General features: G+C 39.1%; 1 protein-coding gene across 20 annotated transcripts in view; it reads right to left on the reverse strand.

Moving 5' to 3' along the window:
* The window catches only part of Enox2 (ecto-NOX disulfide-thiol exchanger 2), a 322,087-nt gene that overhangs the window by 64,640 nt on the left and 232,766 nt on the right, over positions 1–24,681 (reverse strand). For all 20 annotated transcript variants that reach the window (NM_001427048.1, XM_087599660.1, XM_087599655.1 and 17 more), the window contains 3 exons: positions 20,967–21,101; positions 10,035–10,190; positions 317–523 (listed from right to left, as the gene is read on the reverse strand). In NM_001427048.1, the coding sequence (NP_001413977.1) occupies positions 317–523; positions 10,035–10,190; positions 20,967–21,063 (460 nt within the window). In that variant the 5' untranslated portion in view covers positions 21,064–21,101. The remainder of the gene's footprint in view (positions 1–316; positions 524–10,034; positions 10,191–20,966; positions 21,102–24,681) is intronic.

The following is a 24,681-nucleotide window of genomic DNA, read 5'->3' on the forward strand; positions in this document are numbered from 1 at the left end:
GATAGACATAAAACACTGTGGCACATTCTGGAACCTAGAATCTCCTGTGTATGTGGGACATGTGTGTAGGAAGAATTGGGATGAGACACTGAGAGTCAGAGCCTATCATCCATATCTTTAATGCCACAAGACCATGTAGACCATCTGATGGCTTTATGGAAGAAGGCTGGAGAAGAGGTAACATGCCTCTTACATATTTTTTAAGGCAAAGGGAGTCCCTTTTAGTTCACACACTGCTGCTGCCGACTCAAATGACTCTGGTCTCAGATCTCTGCATTGTGCCGTGCGAGCACAATTGCCACATCTCAACACTTACCAGACAGATAGAGGGCTTTGTCCACCATGTACTCCTCAGCAAAGCGAATGTGACAGAAGTTCTTTTTGCTCTTCCGGATAGCAATGATCTCTCCACACTGCTCAAACACTTCCACAATGATCTGCTCTGTCCCATTTTCAGGCAGGCCACCCACAAATACAGTCTTACAGCCTGGTGGTCTTTCTCGTGTTGCAGGTGGCGGGAGATCTAAATTGAAAAGCAAAAGCATCTGAAATAACAACATTCACTCAAGCTCTTTGAAACCTGGCTTTTTCTCAGAGATAGTCCTATTGTCCCACAAAACTTTAGCCCCCCATGGTGTTTATCTTTGCTCTATAGAAAACTTGTTGCATGAACATGAAAAGCATTTTATCCAATGATTTGGTGACTGTGATTGCTATGGAATGAAGACCCTTTCTGTATGTCTGTCCCATCTTGAGATCTTTAGTTTAGTCCCTTGTTTTTGCTGTGATAAGCCAGTGATGCTGTTATTATTGGTTGTTTGTATTAACAATAGTAAGTAGGGGAAATCTCACTTATATTAACCAGTGACACATTCTATTTATATTTATTGAAAGAAGTGCTTCAGGACTAACTTGACAATTACAGGGTGAATATTTACAAAAGCATTTATAGCTGTTAGAATGGCACAGTTAAACAAATTAGAGTACAAAACATCCTTTTTATATTTTTGAGGATTTTAAAAGATATAAATACAAATACGCCCTTCCTTTAATTTCTTGCTGGAGTAGTCAGTCCCAAAGCTAATCTTGCAGCATTTAAAAGGGGTATAACACAGCAGAGACTTAAAGCTTGCCTGGAAAACATTAACTAAAGTAAGATAAATCTTGCCACTGAGAGTCATTAAAATGAGAAGATTTTTCCTCTGCTGAAAAACTGCTTTCCGTTCCTGTATATATAAAGCTTGTTGGATCCATCAACTCTGTGCTACTCTTTATATGTGTCAAAGGATTTTAAAGTCAAATCCTATAGTTGAAACCCCAACAAAACAGGGCATGCTGGCCATGTTTTTTCCTTCTCTTCCAGTGATGGTTTTTGTCTGCAAGGATTTATTTTGTGTAATCCATTCTTCCCATTCAGCTCTCAACAATTCTCCCAGCTCAAGCTTTGGAGAGCTCAATAATCAGGGATTACAGCTCCCTTGTGAAAATGAATGAGACTCCTTCGCAGATGAGGATGAAGCATCTACCTGACTCATAGCCGAGCTGGCAAGCAGTCGATTTGGGAGCATCCTTGGTTGGCATTAGCCCTACTTACCTCACTGGGCTACTGCTGCACACCTTACTGGTGTGGCTGAGAAGATGGAATTTTTCATGATAACCTTTCCCACTTTTGTAGTTGATAAAGAGCACGAAGGAAGAACTTATAAACTGCTAACTTTTGAATTTTATAATTTAAAGAACTCACCATTTTAGTTTTTCCTTGTGTGTTTCCTTGGGAGGCTTAGGGCGAAAGGACTTACTTATGGCTCTTAAGTGACACTGTTATTTAGCAGAAAGCTAGGAAAGGGCTTGAGAATTGCTTTAGGCTTAGGTGTTTGAGTTTTGTAATAACTGCAAATAGTGTCACCATCATAATTCCAGTTATTCTTAACTCTGGTAGCATGAAAGACTCAACTGAGGAGTTAAGCCAATGATACTTGGCCCCATACCAATAAGATCGGATTTCATTCCTTCAGGATGCAGTCTATGCTCTACATTAGCCTATCAGACAGACTTAGTGTGTATGTAGGGGTAAAAGCCACCAAGTATTCTAAACTTGTGATATGATAAAGGAAAATTCTCGGCTGAATGAAATGTCTCATTCAAGGATATCACATTGGATAAACACATCTTAATCACGGAACAGAGAAACGCGCATTTAAAGCTTAGTCTGTATCTTTGTGGCCATGCAGAAATTACACAGCCTCTGAAAACTTCTGTTTTCAATCTATCCAATGGGGATACCACTGCCTTCCTTAAGTGATTTTGGTTTTGGTATTACTATTGATATACCACACTGTACATCTTGGATGTTGTGCAAACCGTAGTACTTCTTGGCTTCCTAAAAAACAGGAGCTACTGCAATGTTAATATTTACTATTGGATGCAGGTCTCTTAACTCCCAATCTGCGCTTTTTAATACCTTATCACAGGTCTGGAGTGAGGATTAGTGATGACCTCAACTTGTGAAATACAAACCCGCTTCATTTATCCAGATAAATCTGAGCTTGAAGAAGTTATGGTCATCAAGGTGCATGGAGCTTTGACCACAGAATACAACCCAGCCGTTCTATTCACATGTAAAGAATTTTCAAGAACATCTGTTTAGATACAGTTGTTTACAAACAAAAAACTTCAGAATAATATCCTACTTTAGAATAAAAAAGCCATCTGGAACTCATTGTTAAAGAAGCTGCATGGTAAATAATATTCTGTGAAGCAAATATCACATTAATTACATGACTGGAATTTACTTTATGCCCACTGACAGACTGAGTAATATATGGTTATTCTGGAAGATATATACCATACCAGAATGCAAATGTTCATCCCCTGACCACATTTGTGGGGTTTAACATTTTGTAATGAAGCCATTATTCAGGAACTGTGATTCTTCTATGGTGACTTCTGTTAAGTAACGAAGCATAACATCTACTGAGAGTAATGTCAAGAATGCCAGAGATGTATCTATTTTCCTTAAGTAAACATAGAAGACCTTGTGATACCATTTGCTGAGATTTAAGTGTATGCCTGTAAGCAGGGAAAAGGGCACTGTCTTCATTAAAGTATAGCGTCTGTTTTTAATTAACAGTTCAATGCTTTTCTTCTCTCGGCCCAATTTCCAATCCCATTGCACAGCAATGAGAACTCCATAGGAGGAAATATTTAAACTCTACCAATTTATCAGTTCATGTGCTAAACGGGTAGTGCCTAAATCAACACTCAGTATGGAGACAAAGAAAAGTTCATGTAAAGATTCAAGATAATTGGGAAAACAAAGAACTAGCATTTGCAAAATCTACTTTCAATAATAAAAGAACTTCTGGGAGAATCACCATCCCTGACCTCAAGCAGTGTTATAGAGCAATAGTGATAAAAATTGCATGGCATTGGTACAGAGACAGGCATGTAGATCACTGGAATAGAATTTGAAGACCCAGAAATGAACACACATGCGTATGGTCAACTGATCTTTGACAAAGGAGCTAAAACCATCCAGTGGAAAAAAGATAGCATTTTCAACAAATGGTGCTGGTTCACCTGGAGGTCAGTATGCAGAAGAATGCGAATTGACCCATTCTTATCACCCTGTACAAAGCTTAAGTCCAAGTTGATCAAGGATCTCCACATAAAACCAGATACACTCAAACTAATAGAAGAAAAAGTGGGGAAGAGCCTTGAACACATGGGCATTGGGGAAATTTTCCTGAACAAAACACCAATGGCTATGCTCTAAGATCAAGAATCGACAAATGGGACCTCATAAAACTGCAAAGCTTTTGTAAGGCAAACGACACTGTCTTTAGGACAAAATGGCAGCCAACAGATTGGGAAAAGGTTTTTACCAACCCGATATCTGATAGAGGGCTAATATCCAAAATATACAAAAAAAATCAAGAAGTTAGACTCCAGAGAAACAAATAACCTTATTAAAAATGGAGTATAGAGCTAAACAAAGAATTCTCCATTGAGGAATCTCACATGGCCAAGAGGCACCTACAGAAATGTTCAATATCCTTTTTCATCAGGGAAATGCAAATCAAAACAACCCTGAGATTTCACCTCACACCAGTGAGAATAGCTAAGATCAAAAACTCAGGTGACAGTAGACACTGGAGAAGATGTGGAGAAAGAGGAACATTCCTCCCTTGTTGGTGGGATTGCAAGCTGGTACAATCACTCTAGATATCAGTCTGGCATTTCCTCAGAAAATTGGATATAGTAAGTACTACCTGAGGACCCAGCTATACCACTCCTGGGCATATATCCAAAAGAAGCTCCAACATATAACAAGGACACATGATCCACTATATTCATAGCAGCCTTATTTATAATACTCAGAAGCTGGAAAGAATCCAGATGTCGTTCAACAGAAGAATGGATACAGAAAATGTGATACATTTACACAATGGAGTACTACTCAGCTATTAAAAACAATGACTTTATGAAATTAACAGGCAAATGGTTGGAACTAGAAAATATCCTGAGTGAGGTAACCCAGGCATAAAAGAACACACATGGTATGCACTCACTGATAAGTGGATATTAGGTTAAAAGCTTGGAATACCCACAATACAACTTATACACCATAAGAATCTCAAGAAGAAGGAAGACCAACGTTTAGATTCTTCAGCCCTACTTAGAAAGGGAAACAAAATAGTCCCGGAAGGTAGAGGGAAGGAGGGACCTGAGAGGGAGAGGGAATGTTTAGGAAAAGGAGGCAGGATCAGCTGTGGAAGGAGATGGGGGAGATGACCAGAGGGTCAGGGAACTGAACAGAGGTGTGTAGCAGTGGGGGGTAGGGAAGTGTGGGTAGCCACTAGAAAGTCCCAGATACCAGGAAAGCAAGAGGCTCCCAGGACCCAATGGTGATGAAATTAGCTGAAATACCAACAGAGGGGAGGGAGAACCTGTAGAGGCCATATCCAGAAGTTAGGCACAGTTGCTGGTTGAGGAAGGGGGCCACCTACCCATCTCAAAAATATTAACACAGAATTGTTCCTAACTAAGGAAATGCAGGGACAAAGAGAGGAGCAGAGGCAGAAGGAAAGGCCATCCAGAGACTGCCCCACCTAGGGATCCATCCCATCTGCAGACTCCAAACCCAGGCACTATTGCTGATGCCAAGAAGTGTGTGCTGACAGGAGCCTCTTTGGTTGTCCCCTGAGACGATATGCCAGAGTCTGACTAATACAGATGCAGATGCTCACCACCAACCATCAGACTGAGCACAGGGACCCTAATGGAAGAGTAAGAGAAAGGACTGAATGGGTTTGCAACCCCGAAGGATGAACAACAGTATCAACCAACCAGATCCCCCAGAGCTCCCATCAACCAAAGAGGACCCATGGAGACACCCATGGGCCAGATGCTTGTGTAGCAGAGGATGGCCTTGTCTGGCATTAATGGGAGGAGAGGCCCTTGGTCCTGTAGAGACTGGATGCCCCAGTGTAGGGGAATGCTAGGGTGGTGAGCTGGAGGTGGAAGAGTTCCCTCATAGAAGCAGGGAGGAGGGGGATGGAGGCTTGAGGAAGGGAAACCAGGAAGGGGGATAACATTTGAAGTGTAAATAATAAAATAACCAATAAAAAACAAAAGCAAACAAAAACTAATTAGTCTTTGGAAATGGAAAAGGAGGAACATCTAGCAATTCTAATTACATTGAAGCATCCACTCTGGGAAGTTGTGGTAAGACTATCAATATTAGTAAGATCAGAATCCACTGCTGGTCTTTGAGAGGGGAGACAGAGAGCACCACAAATGACCCAAATACCATTTATATGACATCCTGCTTTTCAGAGGAGCATCAGCGAACACTCAGTTGGTTTGTCAGAATGTATGCAATGAAAGGTCTGTGAGTAGATTTTATTAGACAGCCCAAGAGCGAATGCCTTACAATCAGTAAGGGTCAGATGCATTTTTAATGTAATCCCAGCTAATGGGAAACAATCAGAAGGCTGGCAAATTGTTATTAATGCTCAGTTTACTCATTTATTTTAATTCTCTTTATAGAATCCACCCTTCAGAGGCAAAATGGATTCTGTCTCTTTTGATATGGTGAAATAAAAAACAGTGTTGCCTTTTGCAGCTCCTGGGTGTTTTCACATGTGTTTGCACATGGGACAGATGACATTCCATCAGTCATTCTTCATTCACTGTTACTTTCAATAGATCCAAAACGTCACCTGACCATACAGGTGTTACAGCTCAAGTGAAAAATCTTGACCAAACTGACTTCCCTAGAGAGATGGTATTGCTTTCTTCTCTCATTGGAAAAAACCCACTAATTGAGAAACAGTAATTCCTGGATAGCCAACCTGTGGAAAAAGTATATGTGCTGTAGGTATTTGCTATACTCCAAATCCTGGAAACAGGAGCCCTAGTACTAGGTCTGCTTCTCCTTGCTAACTTTCACTGAAGTTTTAGCTTAGGTATTATCTTCCCTACTCTAGATCAGAGAGGTTCAGTTACTTATCAACACTACATGGTTAAAAAGAGGTAGAAAACTGAGCTATGAAATAAGGCCTGTGTTATTTCAGAGACAAAGTACTTAACTATTAATGCCTGATCTAGCAAGTGCAGAGAGCTCCATGGATTATAATCCAGTCCCCTTTTGATTTTCAAGTGTATTTTGAGTTTAACCCAGAGAGAAATTTGTAGAGGCAGCTTTTTAAAATGTAGTAACCAGAGTTTTATGGCTGAGTGAAGCTATAGGTATCTAGGCTAATGTAACCAGATATCCTGACTTTACAGCTAAAGAAACTGAGACAAAAGGTAGTTAGATGACTGGCTAGGGTCTCATAATTCACTAGTGACAAAGCGGAGAGCGGAACATAAACAAAGAATAGACAATTGAGCACTGGGGCATTGAAGGTTATGAGTTGTCTCAAATGAGGGACATGCTCTTATAAGTGCAAAAACATCAGGGAGGATTTAAATGGTAAGGGAGGGAGAACTGCAAATACCAGACACAAATGAAGTATTTAGAGGCCTTTTGCTAGTAAGGAATACACAGAATTTTATGCACGCTCTCTCTCTCTGTGTACGTGTTTGTGTGTTAGACGTTGATATTCTGCTATTACTGTCTTAATGCCCGCCTGTTTGTGGACATAGAGCATCTCAGTGAACCTGAAGATTACTGATTGGCTACACGGGTTGGCAAGCAAGCCCCTGGGATCTGCCTGCCTCTGGTTCCTAGTGCTGGGGTCATACCACACCCAGCTCGTAGTGCTGCTGATCTGAATTAAGGTCCCCAGGCTTGCATGGCAAGCACTTTGCCTACAGAACCTGCCCCCTCTTTCTCTGGGTTAAACTCAAAATACACTTGAAAATCAAAAGGGGACTGGATTATAATCCATGGAGCTCTCTGCACTTGCTAGATCAGGCATTAATAGTTAAGTACTTTGTCTCTGAAATAGCACAGGCCTTATTTCATAGCTCAGTTTTCTACCTCTTTTTAACATTACAAAATGTTTGGGTTCCTCAGCATGTAGCATTTTGATATTCTTTATCTGGATGGTCCGAGTCATTCTTATTCCTTTAAATCAATTAAGCTTTCAAGAAAGGCAAGTGGGTCAATAGTATTAAATACAGCAGATAGATAAAGTAAGGAATGAAATGATTCCATTGGATTAAGCATTTAAATATAAATTTATTAGAAGGATTTACTACAGATTTAATTAATTTTGTACCTCACAGGCTAAAGTACTCCAAAAGAGAGTACATTTGTAGCAGGGCTGGATGTACGAGTGTGAGGTCAGGAAGTAGTTGAATCTGACTAAAGGGTAGGTATTTGGCAAGTAGAAAGGATAGATTGAAAACAGCCATGAATCAGAGTAAGAAAGGTTTCTGAGGTCAATTGTCAGACAAGTGGCCCTCAACTTGTAGGTCTCAATTCCTTTGGGGGGGGGGTCAATAACCCTCTCACAGAGGTATCCGAAGACTATTAGAAAACACAGATAGTTACAGTATGATTTATATCAGTTGCAAAATTATAGTTCTAAAGTAGCAACAAAAATAATCTTATGGCTGGGGGTCATCACAACGTGAAGAGCTGTATTATAAAGGGTTGCATCATTAGGAAGGTTGAGAACCACTGAGTTAGGTTATGAATTGAGAGCCTCAGGGCAATATTATATAGTATCCCTGTGCTGTTTATACGGCAATCATTTGGAATGATAGTCTGGTGGGACAGAGGAAGGAAATAATAGTAAATGTATTTTCTAATAAAGCAACAGGAGTCAGTAGCAGTCTGGATGGTGACTAAAGACATTGAAATTATCTCTGAGTAATAGGATCTCAGTGATGAGACAGACTTTAGAGTCAGAGGCCACTGAATCTAAGAGAATATACCAGAGTCAGGAAGGAGTAAGTAGTGAGGCTTTTAATCAAAGCCTTATAATAAATTAGGTTTTCTTGGACCAGGAGGTAGTCTAAGGGGTTCAAGTCACATCAACTGCCTGCTTTCCTGTCTTAAACTGTTAATAAAAATGGCATAATTGCCACACTTGCAGCAAAGAATTAAGAGACACATGCCTTAGAGATTTTTGTACACAATTAATCTGAGTACTTCCCTTTAAACAAAATCTATTTCTAAAAAGCAAATAAGACACCAGTTTGATTTAAGCTTCATGGGAGTGTTATTTTTTAATTCAATTCTAAAGCAGATTCATTCCCAGAAGCCACTCATTTACTGACATTAATTACCCTGTCAGCCTTCCTTAGTACAAAGATGAAGAACTAGCTGATTGGGCTGTTGGGTAAAATGCTGCCTTCTTACTCTGCAGCTCTTCCAACTCAGAACCAAGAAAGCATGGCTGCAGGTAGAAAGAGAAGAAAACGTATTTGAGAAATTTACTTATTTTCTAAAGAATATGAAGCTACAACCTCTTTAAGATATGTTTTGACATGTTTTGACATGCATTCCAAGACTGCTTAATAATGTCGCCTATGCATTAAAAACAAAACAAAGCAAAAACAGGACATTTGTACAATTCTTTGGAGACTTAGAAAATGGTCTCTTAAGCTGAACATTGACTGCACCAACCCTGGACATTACAGGTTATGCGCCATCCTGTTAGTTTGACTTGACTGAAATACTGAAAGTCTAGCACAGGCTGCTCACACAATACATGAAAGATTAAATCAGCAGGGCTCTGCTTTTTCAGCCTTAACACTGGCAATGTCTACATTCATGGGTTGTATTTACATGATAAAGGAACAATTGGGGATGTACGCCTTTCCATGAACTAAATACAAAATGGCAGAATAAAGGGGGAAAAGAGACATGGCATGTATTGGGATAGTAGAACTAAGAGTAAGATACAGGTTTTAATGTCACTGTTTGTCCAGCTATGAATAAAACCAATATCCAGGAATGGCCATGGGAGTTTTAATGAAAGGCTAGAAAAGGCTATCTTATTGTTTATTCCCTAATTGTTTTTGGAACAAAATACCCTTTTCTAAATTCAGTCTTTTTAAATGCTGGCCTCCTAGGCTTCTTATTAGTCTAAAAAGATGTTAACAACTCAGTTAAAAAAATTCAGAGGGCATCAAGCTATTTTTCACTTGCAGAAGTGACCAAGAGGACCTGTCAAGGCAACTCTGACTGACTGTAAAGCCACCTCAATTATGAGCAGGTCACACTAAATACAATGGTCCTGGCAGCATCTGATTCATGATGAACTGATTCCTATTTATGGTAGAAGATGAAATATTTGTCTAAAGACACATGTGAACCGTTCCTATTTATCTTGATGAGGCAAGTTCCTTTGATCTATGGTCTAAATACCCGGATGGATTTTTTAAAGCCAATCGTTCTAATCTAGGCACAGCAGCAGCTGCTTTCTAGATAGATTGTACAGTACTCTCAGTACTCTAGGGAGAACATTAATGAGGCTTGGGTCATGGCTAGGAATAGCTTCTAATAATTCAATATATGGATCTGAAGAAAAGAATTTAACTAACAACCAACAATAACAAAAACAGGCTTGTACTTGGGTTGGGAGGGAAGAGCGTGCAGCTTTTGCAGTGTATGATCTCCTTTACTACAGGCATATCTGGAGGAATTGGTGGAGGTACTATTCCCAAACCAGGCATCATTGGAGTTATTGGTGGTATTCCAGTCATCATTCCAAGGGCGGGATCAAATTCTGAAAAAGTACAAAAACAAAGACAATAAATGATAGCAGGCAAGGTCAAAGGGAGGCAGAATGTTAAACATTATAAACATCAAATCAAAGCAATCAAGCAAACGCCTCTTCATAGTTACAATCCTGTCTTAATTATCATATAGCTATGCTGTTTTCTTTCAGGATGTAGGTATTATTTTCTTTGATCCCAGTCTACTTAGCCTTTACATGTCTGTTTGATATTCCGGGTCTTTTATAACATCGCTGTGCCTTGTCAGGATCACATCTTCATTTGTTTCCGGTACACATCCTGGGCTCCATTTAGGCAAGGCTTCTTGCTGTCCCTGGCACCTTTTCTATCCTCTTACAGTGCGGTGATTAACAGTATACACTTTGGGGATTTAGGTTCTGCTTCTGTCATTTGCTTAGCAAGATGCACTTCCATTTCCTCAGTAGCAAGATGTGGTTTATATCTCCTACCTTACAGGAGGAGAAGGATGATGAATGAAATGTGCTTAGTAGAACACAGAGCATAAAGTTGTTCAACAAATAACTAATCTATGTGTCTTTTTACATGTTGTTTTCCATGGCTGGAATCATCTGAGGCTCTCTGAATTCTCTCTGTGCTTCAAGGCTTAAGCCTTACATGCAGAGTTCTTTAGAGATTGTTCTGGTGCATTCTTAATTCTGTCTAAAATCTGTCCAAACTTTTTGCCACTGAATTTTATTTTACTTTGCACTGTTTTTTGTTTCACACAGAAGTGTGACTCTAGGAAGTATGAGGGTATCCAAAGAATTTTTGTGGGGTTTATCTATGTAAACAAATTGACCCACCCATAGTCAGCATCAATACCATTCTGATGGCATCTCATGTGATACACTGTGAAACCGTATCACTTCAATCTATAGGGTGACTCACTTCATGGACCATTCCTCCTGGAAACAAGACTCTGGGAGGACTCATAGGCATAGGCCCCAAAGCACCTAGAGGCATCAGTTGATTAGAGAATAACCCAAGCCACAGAAATAAAAACTGGGGCCCATAGAGGCCTAGAGTGAGATTAGGACTGTGTACTCAGAACACTGTCAGTTCTTATCAGTCTTTGACATGGAAAGGAGATGTACAATTTTCAAGAAATGTTTTTCTGGTGGGTAGAAAAGGCAGACCCTGCTCTGGACTTGCTACCTGAGCTCGTGGCACTGACTGCCTGGCCTGTGTACAGGACTAGAGAGAGAGACTTAGATAAATCTCAAGGTACGCCTTCTAACCCTGCAGTGCCCCCACTGATGTGCATAGGCTCAGAGCAAGGGCCTCATTTGACTGAAGCTAAGAGCAGGCCTAATTTCATTGTCTAAATTGTTTCTGTAAAAAAAGAAAATGTCAGTTTCTTTGAGAGAAGGGACTTCGCTGAATTTCTTTGACTTCCCATTTCCCATACGTATCTCACTACAGATACACACACAGAGGACTGTGGACAGAGGAAGCATTGTAAAAGGTTGTTCCGGTGAAGAAGGAACAGTTGCCTTAGCAGTGGTGAGCCCTGCTCCCAAAGACTTCATCATGATAGCCATAGACCTCAGTGGAATAAAGTCTCTTAGTATGTCCTTAAGGTGGTCCCAAAGTTCCTGGGTGGTTCTCTAGATGCTGGAGGAGGCAGAAATAAACTACCAAGAGACTCTCTGGTTTGAAAAGAAGCAGACCTTTAGCACTAGCATGCCAAGTATTGAAGGAACTCTGTGTCTGGGCACATGGACGAGTCAATAGCCCATGGACACCCTCTTCTGCAGAGACAAGCCAAGCAAGCTAGGCCATCTCCTTCTTCTAATGTCTGTGTTCTTGAGGTGCTGACACCCTAGAGAGGTTTAGGAAGAAAAACTATCTCCCAAGGGCTATTTTATTTTATATTACCACTTACTTTCAGCTATCACATGTTATGTCATTCAACATGCCTGTACACCTATACACACCCTCTCTCCTGAGGCTCTCATGAATGTCTTCTTTTGTACTCAACAGTATGTAACCTTGAGGAAAGTTTCTTATATCTCTGTATTTCTAGTTCCCCTTTGGTAAACAGGGGCACATAATGAAATTCAGCTGAAACAATGAAAGAACAAAACAGGTCTGAAGACCTCTGGCATGATAGTCCTCATAGATAAGTATTCTTTCTTCTGTGTCACTTATGAAACACACACTGATAAGCTTACTACTTCAGATACTCACCAATACAGTCCACAACATTTATGACAAGAATTCTCTACATTGGGCTCTACACAGTTGCTAGGGAGGGTGTCTAGTTTCCTTTTTCATCTCAGAGAACTTAAGGTCCCTGACCCTCTGTCTTGATAGCAGAATAAGAACACTCTGACTCAGAGTGCCATTTATGTGTTTGAAAAATTTGATGCCTTGTGCAGAAGATTTTGGAGAAATTGTTAACATTATCTCCCCCATTTACAAACTGCTAATTTTCTTTAGGAAAAGATCAGATTAGATTGTATGCCACCTAAACAATTCCATCTATTTCCCCTGCTATCGAAATGTTTGTCTTCCTCTTATTGTTCTGCCTGCCTCCTCATTGTTATTCATATAACTCTGTCACTCACAACTCTACCTTACCACAGATTACAGAAACATCACTTCATTAAACAATTTCTGCTGCTTCCACCGAGAAGGAAATGCCTGCCTTTCTGTATTGTCTACTAATAAATTGAGACACACATTATAAAGGATAATATAACTCCTGATAGATGTACTCACCATTCTGCAGTTTGGTATGATTACATTAATATTTTATAAATTCATTTAAAAGCAAATGTATTCATGGCATATGGTTAAAGACAGAATAAATAACCTCCCTTTAGTTCAGTAGGTCAAGGGTTCCATAGCCTAAACTGCCCAAGAGGGCTTGTTAGAGGGCAGGTTGCTTGTGATCTTCAAATGCTCCCATCCCATTAATTATTCTTTTGTTTACATTTAACCATTAAGATATAAAGTAGAGCTGAATTTCCAATGCCAATGGGGAAAAGCAATTAGGTACTGGTCCTTCATATGAGTATTACAGAATGTGAAAAATCAAAGTGAAATTTAGAACACACTGGGAGCAGAACACAAAAGAAATCCTTTCCCTTTTCCTGGCTCCTAGCCTGGATTGAGGAGTTCTGCCAACATATAGATTACTGCCTCCTACCATTCATAGTTCAAATACCTGAAAGAGATTAGAAATCATGCACATGAAAGGGTGTGGAAAAGGTCAAGGTATTCCTCCAAAGTTCACTGGACAAAAATTACTCTATTCAGTTTTGCTTTTATTATTTCTTTTTTTTTTTTGCCACCCATTTCCTATAGCCTTTTTGACTCTTGGCACAGCCACTGCTGGGTAGGCCATAAAATATTCATTTGCATACTTCCTTTTGAGTCATGTAATTGTCAAAGTCCCACCCTATTGGGAATTCTGCCAATTCTGACTTAGCTGGGCAAGCTTTCTGCTCAGATCTACCACAGGATTTCAAGTAATTGTTCAGTGTAAACTTTAACATTCCTGCTACTTAGCAACTTGCATTCCCCAATTTTGGTAAAATCATCTGACACACTGTACATATATGGGCCAATGACTGAGAGTGGACACAGAGTCATATCCACACTATTATCCAACCGTTCAACAGTCAGTTGGCTGGGGTCCTTTGTTCTGACAAGGTAAGAATTCTGGGTAGGTGAGGTGAAAATTTTCTGGCTGGCAGTTCTGGGCCCTTGAGTACCCAATGGCTAGGGACTGGAGCTGAAGCCCCTGTCTTAGAGCTCTAAACCCTGAGATTAGGACACACTGTCCGGGCTTTAGAAACTATACGTGTGTGACTCTTTCATTCATGTTGGGGGCTAGCTGTTCTGGGCTTACTTACCAGTTACAGTAAGCCTGAAGACTCCATCCTATGCTGAGCCCTGCTGCTTTAAGGTTCACCCCAATAAAGGCTTCCCTTGAATGGTGCTCTCTTGACCCAGTCAAGGCAGCTATTGTAATTACTGGTTAACAGCAGCAGGTGCAGGTGACAAGATAGCAAAAGCAAGCTGTACCTTTTTGTTTTAAAGCTCTCAGACAGGTTTCCCATGCTGGGACCCACAGCTCGATTGTGACAATTTTTATAACTCTCTGGTCCAGAGAGTTGGCATTTTCAGGCTTTGAGAGTGGCATGCACAAATTTTTTGGGTTTAGGGTAGTCAAGGCTCCTATCCCTTAGATTGGTCACTCCCTGGCACTCTTTTAGTGAACAGGGCCTTCAGGTTCTCATCTTTGGGTTGTCTTTAATGGTTTTGTTCGTTAGTATTTCTGTTCTCACCTCTCTTTAGAAGTCTTCAGTTGTTCTCTTGTTGCTGTTATTGGTGCTACTGCTGTCCTATTCTCTCCTCTCTGTTTATAATAAGCAGTTTGCTTAAAGCACTACTCAAGGGAAGCCTTTATTAGAGAGAATCTTGCAACACCAGGGAGCAGTATAGAGTGGTGTCTGCAGACTTACTGTAAGAGTGAGTCAAAAAATCCATTTATCTAACTGGAAAGGGGATTTATCAAGGGAGTTTGCACTAATCAAGGTACACTTTCATGCAAATGAAAGGCTCTGTGTGGACCACTAGTGAGACTAGCACTCAGTCGAATGTGGAACCATGCTTATCCCAACCACAGGAGTCCTTCAAGCAAATTAATAAATGTGTTTGCACCACTCACAGGTTTTCTGCTGGGTGTCCAGAGGATGTGTGTTTCTTCCGGCTTGGGCAGAAATTGCTTTAGAGTTATCTAGACTTCACAAAGGCTTGTTCTGGTAAAACGTCTACTGTACGTGATTTAAAACAGTCATGATAGGGATAGTCCTCTTTGGACTAGAGTTGTGCTTTAAGCAATGTGCATCTATGGTTGCCATGTAGTTACTTTAGCATGTCCATAGAGTGTATGAAGCAGCTACTGTTGATAATGAGGAAAATGTATCTGTCTTCTTGGCTGGCAGTTCTTTGCTCAAAGAAGCCATGACACCAGAGAGAGCCTAATAGCCATCAATTTGAAGGTCAGTGGGATGTTGTGAATACCTTTGGAGAATTAATGAGAATATTTGCCACTTGATCCCCAGTTCCTAAATTTTTTGCTTTCAGAGACAACCCTTTCTCTCATTCTCTCTCTCTCTCTCTCTCTCTCTCAATATATATATATATATATATATATATATATATATATATATATATATATATAATCTTTGAATTTGCCAAGAAAAGATGTGTGGGAAAAATAATAGAGGACCTAAGCAATGTATAATAATGTAGTTCATAAGGAACAGAACATTTTAGAACCCAATATTTAATGAATCAATACTTTTTTTCAGTCAAATTTATTTTCACAAAAAAATCCTTATATTTTTCATTTTTATATTTTTCAGCAGACTAGTTAAAATATTATTCACTAGTCCTGGGCCACACACCAGTTCTCTGAGAGCACTCAGGCATTTCATTTACTTTGAACCATGACATATGAAACTCTCCATAAAATAATTCTTTTAGAAACATATTACAAACCCAGAATACTATGATGAAATGGTTCTTCTTGGGCATAGAAAATGGCTCCGTGAGTGAAGAAGCTTGTTGTGCAAGTATGAGGACCTGAATTTGGGTAAAGCGCATCCATGTAAATGCTGGGAATGTTGCAGTGGTATATTTTTAATTCCAGTGTAGGCTGGGACAAGGCAGATCGGTAGATCCTAGGGCCTCTCAAGGGAGTAAGGAAGAAAACAATAGAGCAGATACTCAATGTTCTCCTCTGGTCTCTGTACAGCACAAAGGCATGTGCACTCCCACACATGTGCACCCTTACTCTCACACACTACAAAGACATACATGTGTACAGATACACATATATACATGTTTCCATTTCCTCAAGGACTGGAACATTTATGTATTTTATCTTCATAACTGATCAGGTCAGTTTTTTTCCCACTGAACTTTGGAGATTAGCTCCAATCCTAAGATTTACATATATGACTTCTAATTTTCCTTTTTACATCGTCTTCTCCTTCAATTCTTATTACATCATCCCAGGTGATCATTCATTTTATGTGTAGTAGAGTCATTTCTCTTATACTGTATTCATTTTTTAATAAACTACGTCAACATCTTTGTGCAATATGGTGATCTGGTTGAACTCAGTAGTTCACCCCTGTTTGAATATCATCTTCTCTTACTTACGTTCCAATTATTGACAGTTTCCCCTGTTCAGACTCTTCTTTAGTTCTTGATCCCCAATGTGCCCCTAGTTATCTCTGATGCAAATGTCTCCTCTTCTGTGACCCTTCTCTGATCAACACTGTTTATCTAGCAGTTAAAAATAACACTTCTGTACAAGCTTTTATTCTGAATCTTTCTACAGTGGTATTTATTTCATTGCTCCTACCAATGGAGTCTGAGCTCAAGGCAAGTATTGAGCCTTTTAGATCTCCACTTTAACTGAGCTCAGAATCTGAATTAATAAAGGAATGCTGAAATGAAAGAAGAAACTAATAAAGTGGAAAGGAAGCTTTTGAGCTGTTGTCAATCAAGAAGCAACTTATAACTGAAAACACATTTTAGTAGGGAGAAAATGTGATTCAGTTAAAGTATTGGAGCCAATTTCAGAGCAGGGATCTTTGTGTTTACCTGCTTTCTCCCTAGGGCTCCTCAGAGTGCCATGGATACAGCAGGCGTCAGTGGATATTGCTTGTATGAGTGAATGAATAAACATTACCACTCTGATAATCCGTTATAACACTGTAAAATAAGGAGCCTTTAAAGTAAGGTTTTTCTTATGTCTGGTTATATATTTGTGTATTTCAATGAATTAGGACCATGCTATCTTTATTTTGAAGTTTCTGAAGTCCTTGATTTTTGGGTATTTTTCTAAATGCTCTAAGTAGTTTAAAACGTTTCTATACGAAAATGTGTAGCATTTATCAACACACACTTATGCTAAGTGACCAAGTATCATTTCCATGGAATGGTACTTGGGAGGTATGTCTCTACCGGGACACTCACTGCTTCTTTTACCCCTACACTCTAGTTAATCGTCATGCTACCAGCTTCCAAGTCAATCAGGATGAGCTTGTATCTGGGAAAGGCATGGTAGAACTCGGATCATACAGCTTCTACATTTCCTTATAGTTGGGTACCTTTCTAAATAGGCAATTTTAAACATTTTCCATTATATTGTATATAACCTCAGTCATGCCCACCCCAAATAATGACAACTTGCATTTCCCTAATCACCCTTCTAGCTTCTGTATAAGTGTGGAACACTTATGGCCTCTCAGAGATTAGTAACACATATCCAGATGTAGATATATGGTATGTTAGGATTAGTATTACTGGAAACATTCTCAGTTTGCTTTAGAGAAATATTAATTCTACTTGGTATCCTGTTATACACATCACTGGCTATTGGTCAAGTGTCCACCATGATGATACATACTAGTCTTTCTCAGGATCTCACCCTATTTGTCACTGAAAGAATCTTGTACCTGTGGAAGATATAAAAAGTAATACAAACCTAAGTCCACACTTCCTTAGGTGTCTGACAGAAAAGGGGCTGGTCATGAGATATGTAAACACATTCTGCTTCTGCAATAGTTAACCCAACAAGTTCAAGGAGAACTGTTATTTCTAGAATGACAATACCCATGGTGGGGCTTGATCTTGCTCTGGGAATAAGATCCATGAATCCACATTTTCCATTCTTATTCCTACTGTGTCCTTATACTGGAGATATCATAATGAGAGATTCTTCTACATTCATGGTTCATAGTTTACTATGAAGCTGCTAAGGTCATTTGGCTTAGGATGAAAATACCAGATGGGCAAATAATATTCAATGAATAATTCTCTGTTGGTTCGTTCTTGGTTTTATCTGGGATGACTGGACTGGGATGACTGGACTAGAACACCGTCCTTTAACAAGAAGTTATGGCATTTTTGGTTGACCCCTTTCATGTAACAATGTACAGTCTTTTAGGAATGCTTTGGCAAAACACTCTTGCAGAGAATTGGTGTAAGATCCTGTCCTGTCATCATTGCTAATGAATTTTATTGAATAGGAGTTTCACAAAACAGCATGGTAGATCAAAGGCAGCTCCACTCTAAACATGAGATGGCTCATTTCTGATTCCCACTTGAAGCTTTTAATTATGCCGGTCATTGTTTTAAATGACAAGTATGTGTTTATCAATACCATCCCTAACAGTGGAGATTCAAACTCTTGGGGGAAGGCCAAAAAACCTTAGGTATCATTTGTTTCTCATCTATGCAAAGCGTATTCTATTGCCATAGGGAGGCCATATCAGGCAAGCCAAAGAGCAGTCTACTGGCTCAGCAGAAAACTGCCTGAGAGCCACAAAAAAGTGGCTAAATTGCTAAGCCTGATATCAATAAAGGTAGTTTGGAGAATAGCTCCCTGAGGGTCATTTTTAATTAGCATATAATAATTGCACAAAATAATGGTTTTCATCATGACATTTCCATACATGTATATAGGTAGTGTGATTTATATATACACTTCACCACATTTCCTATCTCTTTCCCCTCACGTTGGCCCTCTTTCTAGACAATTGGGCAACAATCATAAAAGTTACTCTAAAACTGCACCAAGATGGCAGATACCCTGTCCCCTAGACCTTGACAAGCAGTAAGGTAGGCAGCATTCACTGGAGTATAATGCTTGTTGTGTGAATCTGAAGGGCTTGTCATAGGTCCAGTTGGTGACACTACGTTAGAAATGTCTGAAACCTTTAGGACTGTCTGCAGACATAATGTGACCAACAACTCCATCTGCTTCCACTATGCATTCCCCGTCATGATCATATCTTTTCTTAAGCTGTAAGCTGCAAGACTAGGGGGGAGAATCAATGATACAGTCCAAGCCTAAGACAGAAGAGAACTAGAAGCTTCCTAGAGAAGATGTGGTAAGAGCCCACATTAAAAGTCTAAAGCAGTGGGACTCTGGTGTGCTTAAGCAACAGTATGAGATACAGTGACTTCAGCAAAGGGAATTTGCACCTGTTTGTTTTTATTTTTCTACTTTTATTTTACCTGGTGATGGTATTGTTTATATTCATCATGGGTCTTTCCTCCTCTGTTGCCCTCCTATGTCAGTCATTGTGTGTGTGTAAATTACCACAGACATATCTAGTGGTATGCTTTGCTACCATCAGACATCTTTCAATTCAATCCACGTTGGGATTTTGGCATAACTGATCTTATGCACGTCTTGGGTATATACTCAGAGCTTTAATAAGTTCATGTGTGCCACAAGTTATGTTTTCCCTTAGTGTCTATGACCTAGCCAAGCCAAATCTTACAGAATAGGCTTAAATCCAATCAGAATGTGGTCGGTTACTCCTACAATATAACTACTGTACCAGTAGACACATCTTGCTAAGTCAGGTCAATCATTATAATAGTTTGTAGGGTTCACACTGGGGAAAGATTATTAATTTTTTTCAGTGATAGCATAAACAGAACCTCCTGGCACTATGAAATTTATAAGGTATTGATAAATTTTCTGGATTGGCACCCATTCATTTTTCATTTATTTTTTGATTGATCTCTTTTGTAGTTGTTTCCCAGTATTTAACATAATAGCAGCTCTCTTAAGTGATTGTTAATATTGTTATCAATTCCATTATAATCCATAAAGATTTAAAATTCAGGCTGGAATTGTGAAAGAGAAGAAGGAACTAATTATATAAAGAAAAGGGCACATATTGATAGGACAATGCCAAGGAATTATTTGAGTGTCTTGTAAAATGAAGTTTCTGTTTCAGTAAGTCTGGGATGGGGCCTTATATTTTAGGAATCAAAACAATTCCAGGATTATACAAGAACATACTTTGAGCAGCAAGCGTCTAGCTTGATTAGGGCCTGATGTGCATTTGTGTAGGGCCACAATTAAATAAATCTAAGGAGATTAATGTTTAGACTATTTAAAAAGCCACCCCAGGCTCCCTGAGATGGCATTAATTAGCTCTTACTAGCCAGGAAGCTGTGTTGTATCTCTACAAACCCCATTTTATACTGTGATGTTTTTCTCCTGATTTCATTGTTTAAATAAACATTTAACACACACACACACACACACACACACACACAGAGTCTCACGTACTACACTCATGCTATGGTGCACATGTAGAAGTAAAGAGGACAACTTGCAGGATTTGAGTCTCTCTATCAGGTGGGTTCTGGGAATCAAGCTCAAGCTCACTCTTTGGGGTAAAATGCATTTCACCTTCTGAGCTATTTTGCTGGTCCTTGACTTCAAACTTAGTGGAGATGGCATTAGGCCCACCACGTCCATTAGTGTGTATGTGTATGTACAATATGTAAACAGTGTCATTCAGTGTCAAAATGATCTTGGATGCACCTGCCACCTTCCTTCTTCCTCTTTAGTAATCTAGGATTTAAAATATGTTTAAATAAGTTCTCTTTCCACATGCATGTTTATTTGTCTGCTCTAAGAAGTTTATAAAAGTAGACAAGCTTGGTTATTACTTGTCAAAACCCTGTTGCCTTTTATTCCAATACATGTTCAGTGACCCCATCCTGCATCAGGTGTACTCTTAGATTGCCTAAGGTGCCACCACTAGTGCACTAGTAACCACTGGCCATCCAGTTAATAAACTCATGAGATTGTTCACTCTAGGCAGAACCTAGAAAATGTCAACTTCAAAATAAGTTGTATCATATTGTTATACTTAGTACTACATGGTCAATAAAAAGTACTTGTAAAGTAATTAAAAATAACACACCAGGTAAAATTGGTTGTCCAGCAATTCCCAGAGGCGCCATTCCAAGATTATTCATTGCTGTGGCCCATGCAGTTGGATCAGATACAGGTAGCGTCATTGCAGCAGAATCTACATTCAGAGTTCTAGTATTATCAGCTGAAATGAAAAGACAGACCAAATGATTTGTTGTGTTGAGGTTCCACTATGTTCTTTAGTTCTTAAGAGTAAATTCTGGCAAATATTTTTGAAAAATGGTCAGTGGACAAGTGGTGCTAGTTCTCTTGCAATGATTGAAATAATATAGCTTTAAAGTGGCAGGAAGTCATGAAATTTGAAAGCATTTTATCTGATGGCATTTTAGTGTCTTTCCACTGTCTCCCCTTTTTACCCATCCTAAATGTAGACATCAAAGGAATTTGGAATAATTAAGAAGTTTCTTATTCTTGTTTGTCTACTAGCCTATTATTACTTTAGCAGACTTCATCCAAACTGTTCAGGGATGCAAACCAAGAGAAAAAAATTACCTAAGGGCTTCTGTAGTTGGTAATAAAATGTGAAAAATATACTCCTGGCAAAATTTTAGGTCCTAGCAGCATTATGGTTGACAGAGCTGAGCAGGTCTTCAGCTAATAAAATATTCTGGGGGTTAGGGGAAACGGATGGAAGAGCAGACATTGTTCCCATCCCCAAAGACAGCGCAATCCAGTTGAGGAGATAGATGATGGTGATAGTTACTGTTAGTACCAGGACTGTCTCACCCTACCACCATCACTCATTATTGTGTGTGGACCATATGTCAATTAAAGCAGCTGGCATGCGTTATTGTCATTTAACTTTCAGGACAAATCTATGTGATGAGGAGGATTTATATCTTCATTCAACAAATGAGAGATTTCAAAATGTTACCTCTATTACCCCTGGTTGTACAGAATACATACATTTTAGTAACCACGCTTTACTCTTTACTGCCCTTAATAAAGTAATTAAGAGCCAATGAAATACATGAGTAATACAGACGAGATTATTGAAGTTCAAGGAATAAAGAGATTCTGTGGCCTGAGTAGGTAGAAATTACTTTACAGAGAACAGATGTTGAAAGAGTAGGGTAGAATTGTGTGGACTATATTTTGAGTGATAGGTGGGTGTTAGCTAGTAAAGAAAAGAAAGGGGCTCCCTGAAAAAGATGACATAAGCAAAGACTATGAAGTGGGTCATATATGCAAGGGCAAGTGCCACTGAGGAGTTAGGTGAGATTTAATCAATGAGTCATCTGAGCACACAAGGGTTTTAATTTAGGACATTTCTCCTTGATAGCTGATAGCCTCTGGGTAAAAGAAAAACACGTAGCCTTCCCACTACCTCCCAATATGAACAGCTGCCAATTAGACCCCTGAAGGCAACTCTGTTCTAAGAGTAGCTTGTTAATGTCCATCATGTCCTTCCAAGCTGGCAACATCGGGGATGGTCCTTGGCTGTGTTATTTATACTTGTGCTATTTTAGTCTGGGTGAGAACAAACAAATGTCCAAAGATACTAGTTTTGAAATTCTACTTTTTGTCATTTTTCTGTGTTGAATCCTCCAACCATGCTCACACCCATAGATATAGAGGAAGGCAAGGGGAAGAGAGGGGGGAGCCATAAGCGATCCACACTACACTCTAAGCTGCTGAACTGCCCCACTTGTAGAAACTCTAGTCCTCACATCCATTTTTAGAGCTCTCTCATGGAGGCATAGCTTAAGCTAAACAGAGTTCACCTGTAAATACTAAGAAGAAAACAAAAAAAAATTCCTCAAATACAAAGTTACAGAGGCCATAATCAGGTCTATCTGGATATCCAATTTCCAATTTCCAGGTAGAAAGCATTTGGGGGATCTCTCATTGGAGACTGCAGAATGTCTCCCAGGGAACACAAGTAGTTCCATAGGAATGATGTCACAATGTCAAAATGCTTTTCTTCTGGGTCTTTCGTTTATTCCCAGCATAGCTATATATGCTTGTGAAAAAGAAATCAATCAACCAAACAACCTGGGAACTCTTCTCAACATGGAATTTTAAAATCAAATATTGTAATTTCTAACATACCAACCTCTCCAAACTCTGGACAAATTTGGGAGTCAGAGGTGAGAAGGATAAGGACTAAATTGTCAGTTATAAAGGACAATACAGTACTCTTCTTTCCAAAATGTCTATTAATTAAAGTGTCTTAAAATGTTCGTTAGCAAACATTCTGTTAATGATTGTTTATAAGAACAGCTAGAGACCCTGTGTAACTAGGAGTGTTATTTTACCACAATGACTGTCATTCCTAAATTCCCAAGTCTGTTTTAAGTGTTCTTCTCATCTCCCTAGCTTCTTCTACCTCCTATCTCTACTTGTCAAGTTCTCCTCATTTTCCAAACGTAATCTCAAATATGAATTTACCTGTGAAGCCACTTCACTGGAATTAATTATTTTTTCCTATATGCTCTCATTACTTTTATCTTATGCGATTTTTATATACTTATTATCAGAATCTGACTCCTCAAACCACCCCCCCCCCTTTTTGTAGTCTGTCATGCTATACAGTGGATTCTGTGCTAGTGATTAGGAAACAGGGATGAAAACTTGTTGACTGCTCTGAAAGAGTTTGTAATATAGCAGGAGGGACAGATACACAGAGAACCAAATACTAATTATTTTAATAAGAACGACAATAAAACTGAGAGTAAAGTGTTCTGGGACTCCAGAAGATTACCTAAAGCTATAGGAATGGGTTTGGGTATATGGATTTGGGGACAGGAAGGGTGGAGGAGATGAGTTGCCAGAGAAGCCTTCACTGGAAAAGAATTATTTCATTGGGTCAGTAAGGAGATTTATGATTTTATTTCAGATAATGAGTAGTAGATGAGGTTAGAGGAATGTGGGAACCAAGAACAACTGAATATTCATCAATGATGGTCCTGAATTATAGCTCTTGGCTAATTTTCTATCTTCTAGCTTGTAGCACTATGTAGCACTTTGGAATTGACAGAGTTCTGTCTGTCTCTGCCTTGTAAGTGCTGGGTTAAAGGTTTGTACTACCACACCCAGCTATGGATTCTTTTTATGACTCCAATTTTTAATGCCATGTGTGGTAAAAAGTATCAAGTCAAGGTATAATTGGATAAACATCTAACAAAAATTAAATTGTACTGACTTTGGTACATAGGCAATGCATGGAATGACATTCATGGATAGTCTACAGCCATGTTCAGAATAATAAACTGTTTTAACATATAGACACCATTATTGCTAAGTCAGTTCTCAATAGTAACTAAATATATTTACAATTTACAATTTACAAATTTATTTACAATTACAATCAGAGACAGATCTAGCTAACTAATAATTTGGTCTGATCTTAATACCTATAATCATGCTCTTGAATCAGCACAATCATTTATATAAGCAAGATTACAAAAGTTTTCATTCAAACACAATTTTTAGGTGATCCTTTGTTTCACAGATGTCTAGGTTAATGGTTCACATTAATAAGATGTGCTATGCTAAATATATCTGTAGAATTATCACGAAGTGGTAGAAAAGTTGAGGCTTATTCAAACTTGCTTTCATGCCTAAATATGGATATCAAGCAATTTCTTTAGTATCTTAGCAAATGAGTTCCACATCACAGAGAAGGATATTACTCAATTTTCTATGACTCCTATAAGTACTAGAAGCAGCCAAGAGTACTCAGAAGGGGATGTGAAGATGGC

Source organism: Rattus norvegicus, chromosome X (assembly GCF_021556685.1).
Source record: "Rattus norvegicus strain SHRSP/BbbUtx chromosome X, alternate assembly SHRSP_T2T, whole genome shotgun sequence".
Classification (NCBI taxonomy): Eukaryota; Metazoa; Chordata; class Mammalia; order Rodentia; family Muridae; genus Rattus; species Rattus norvegicus.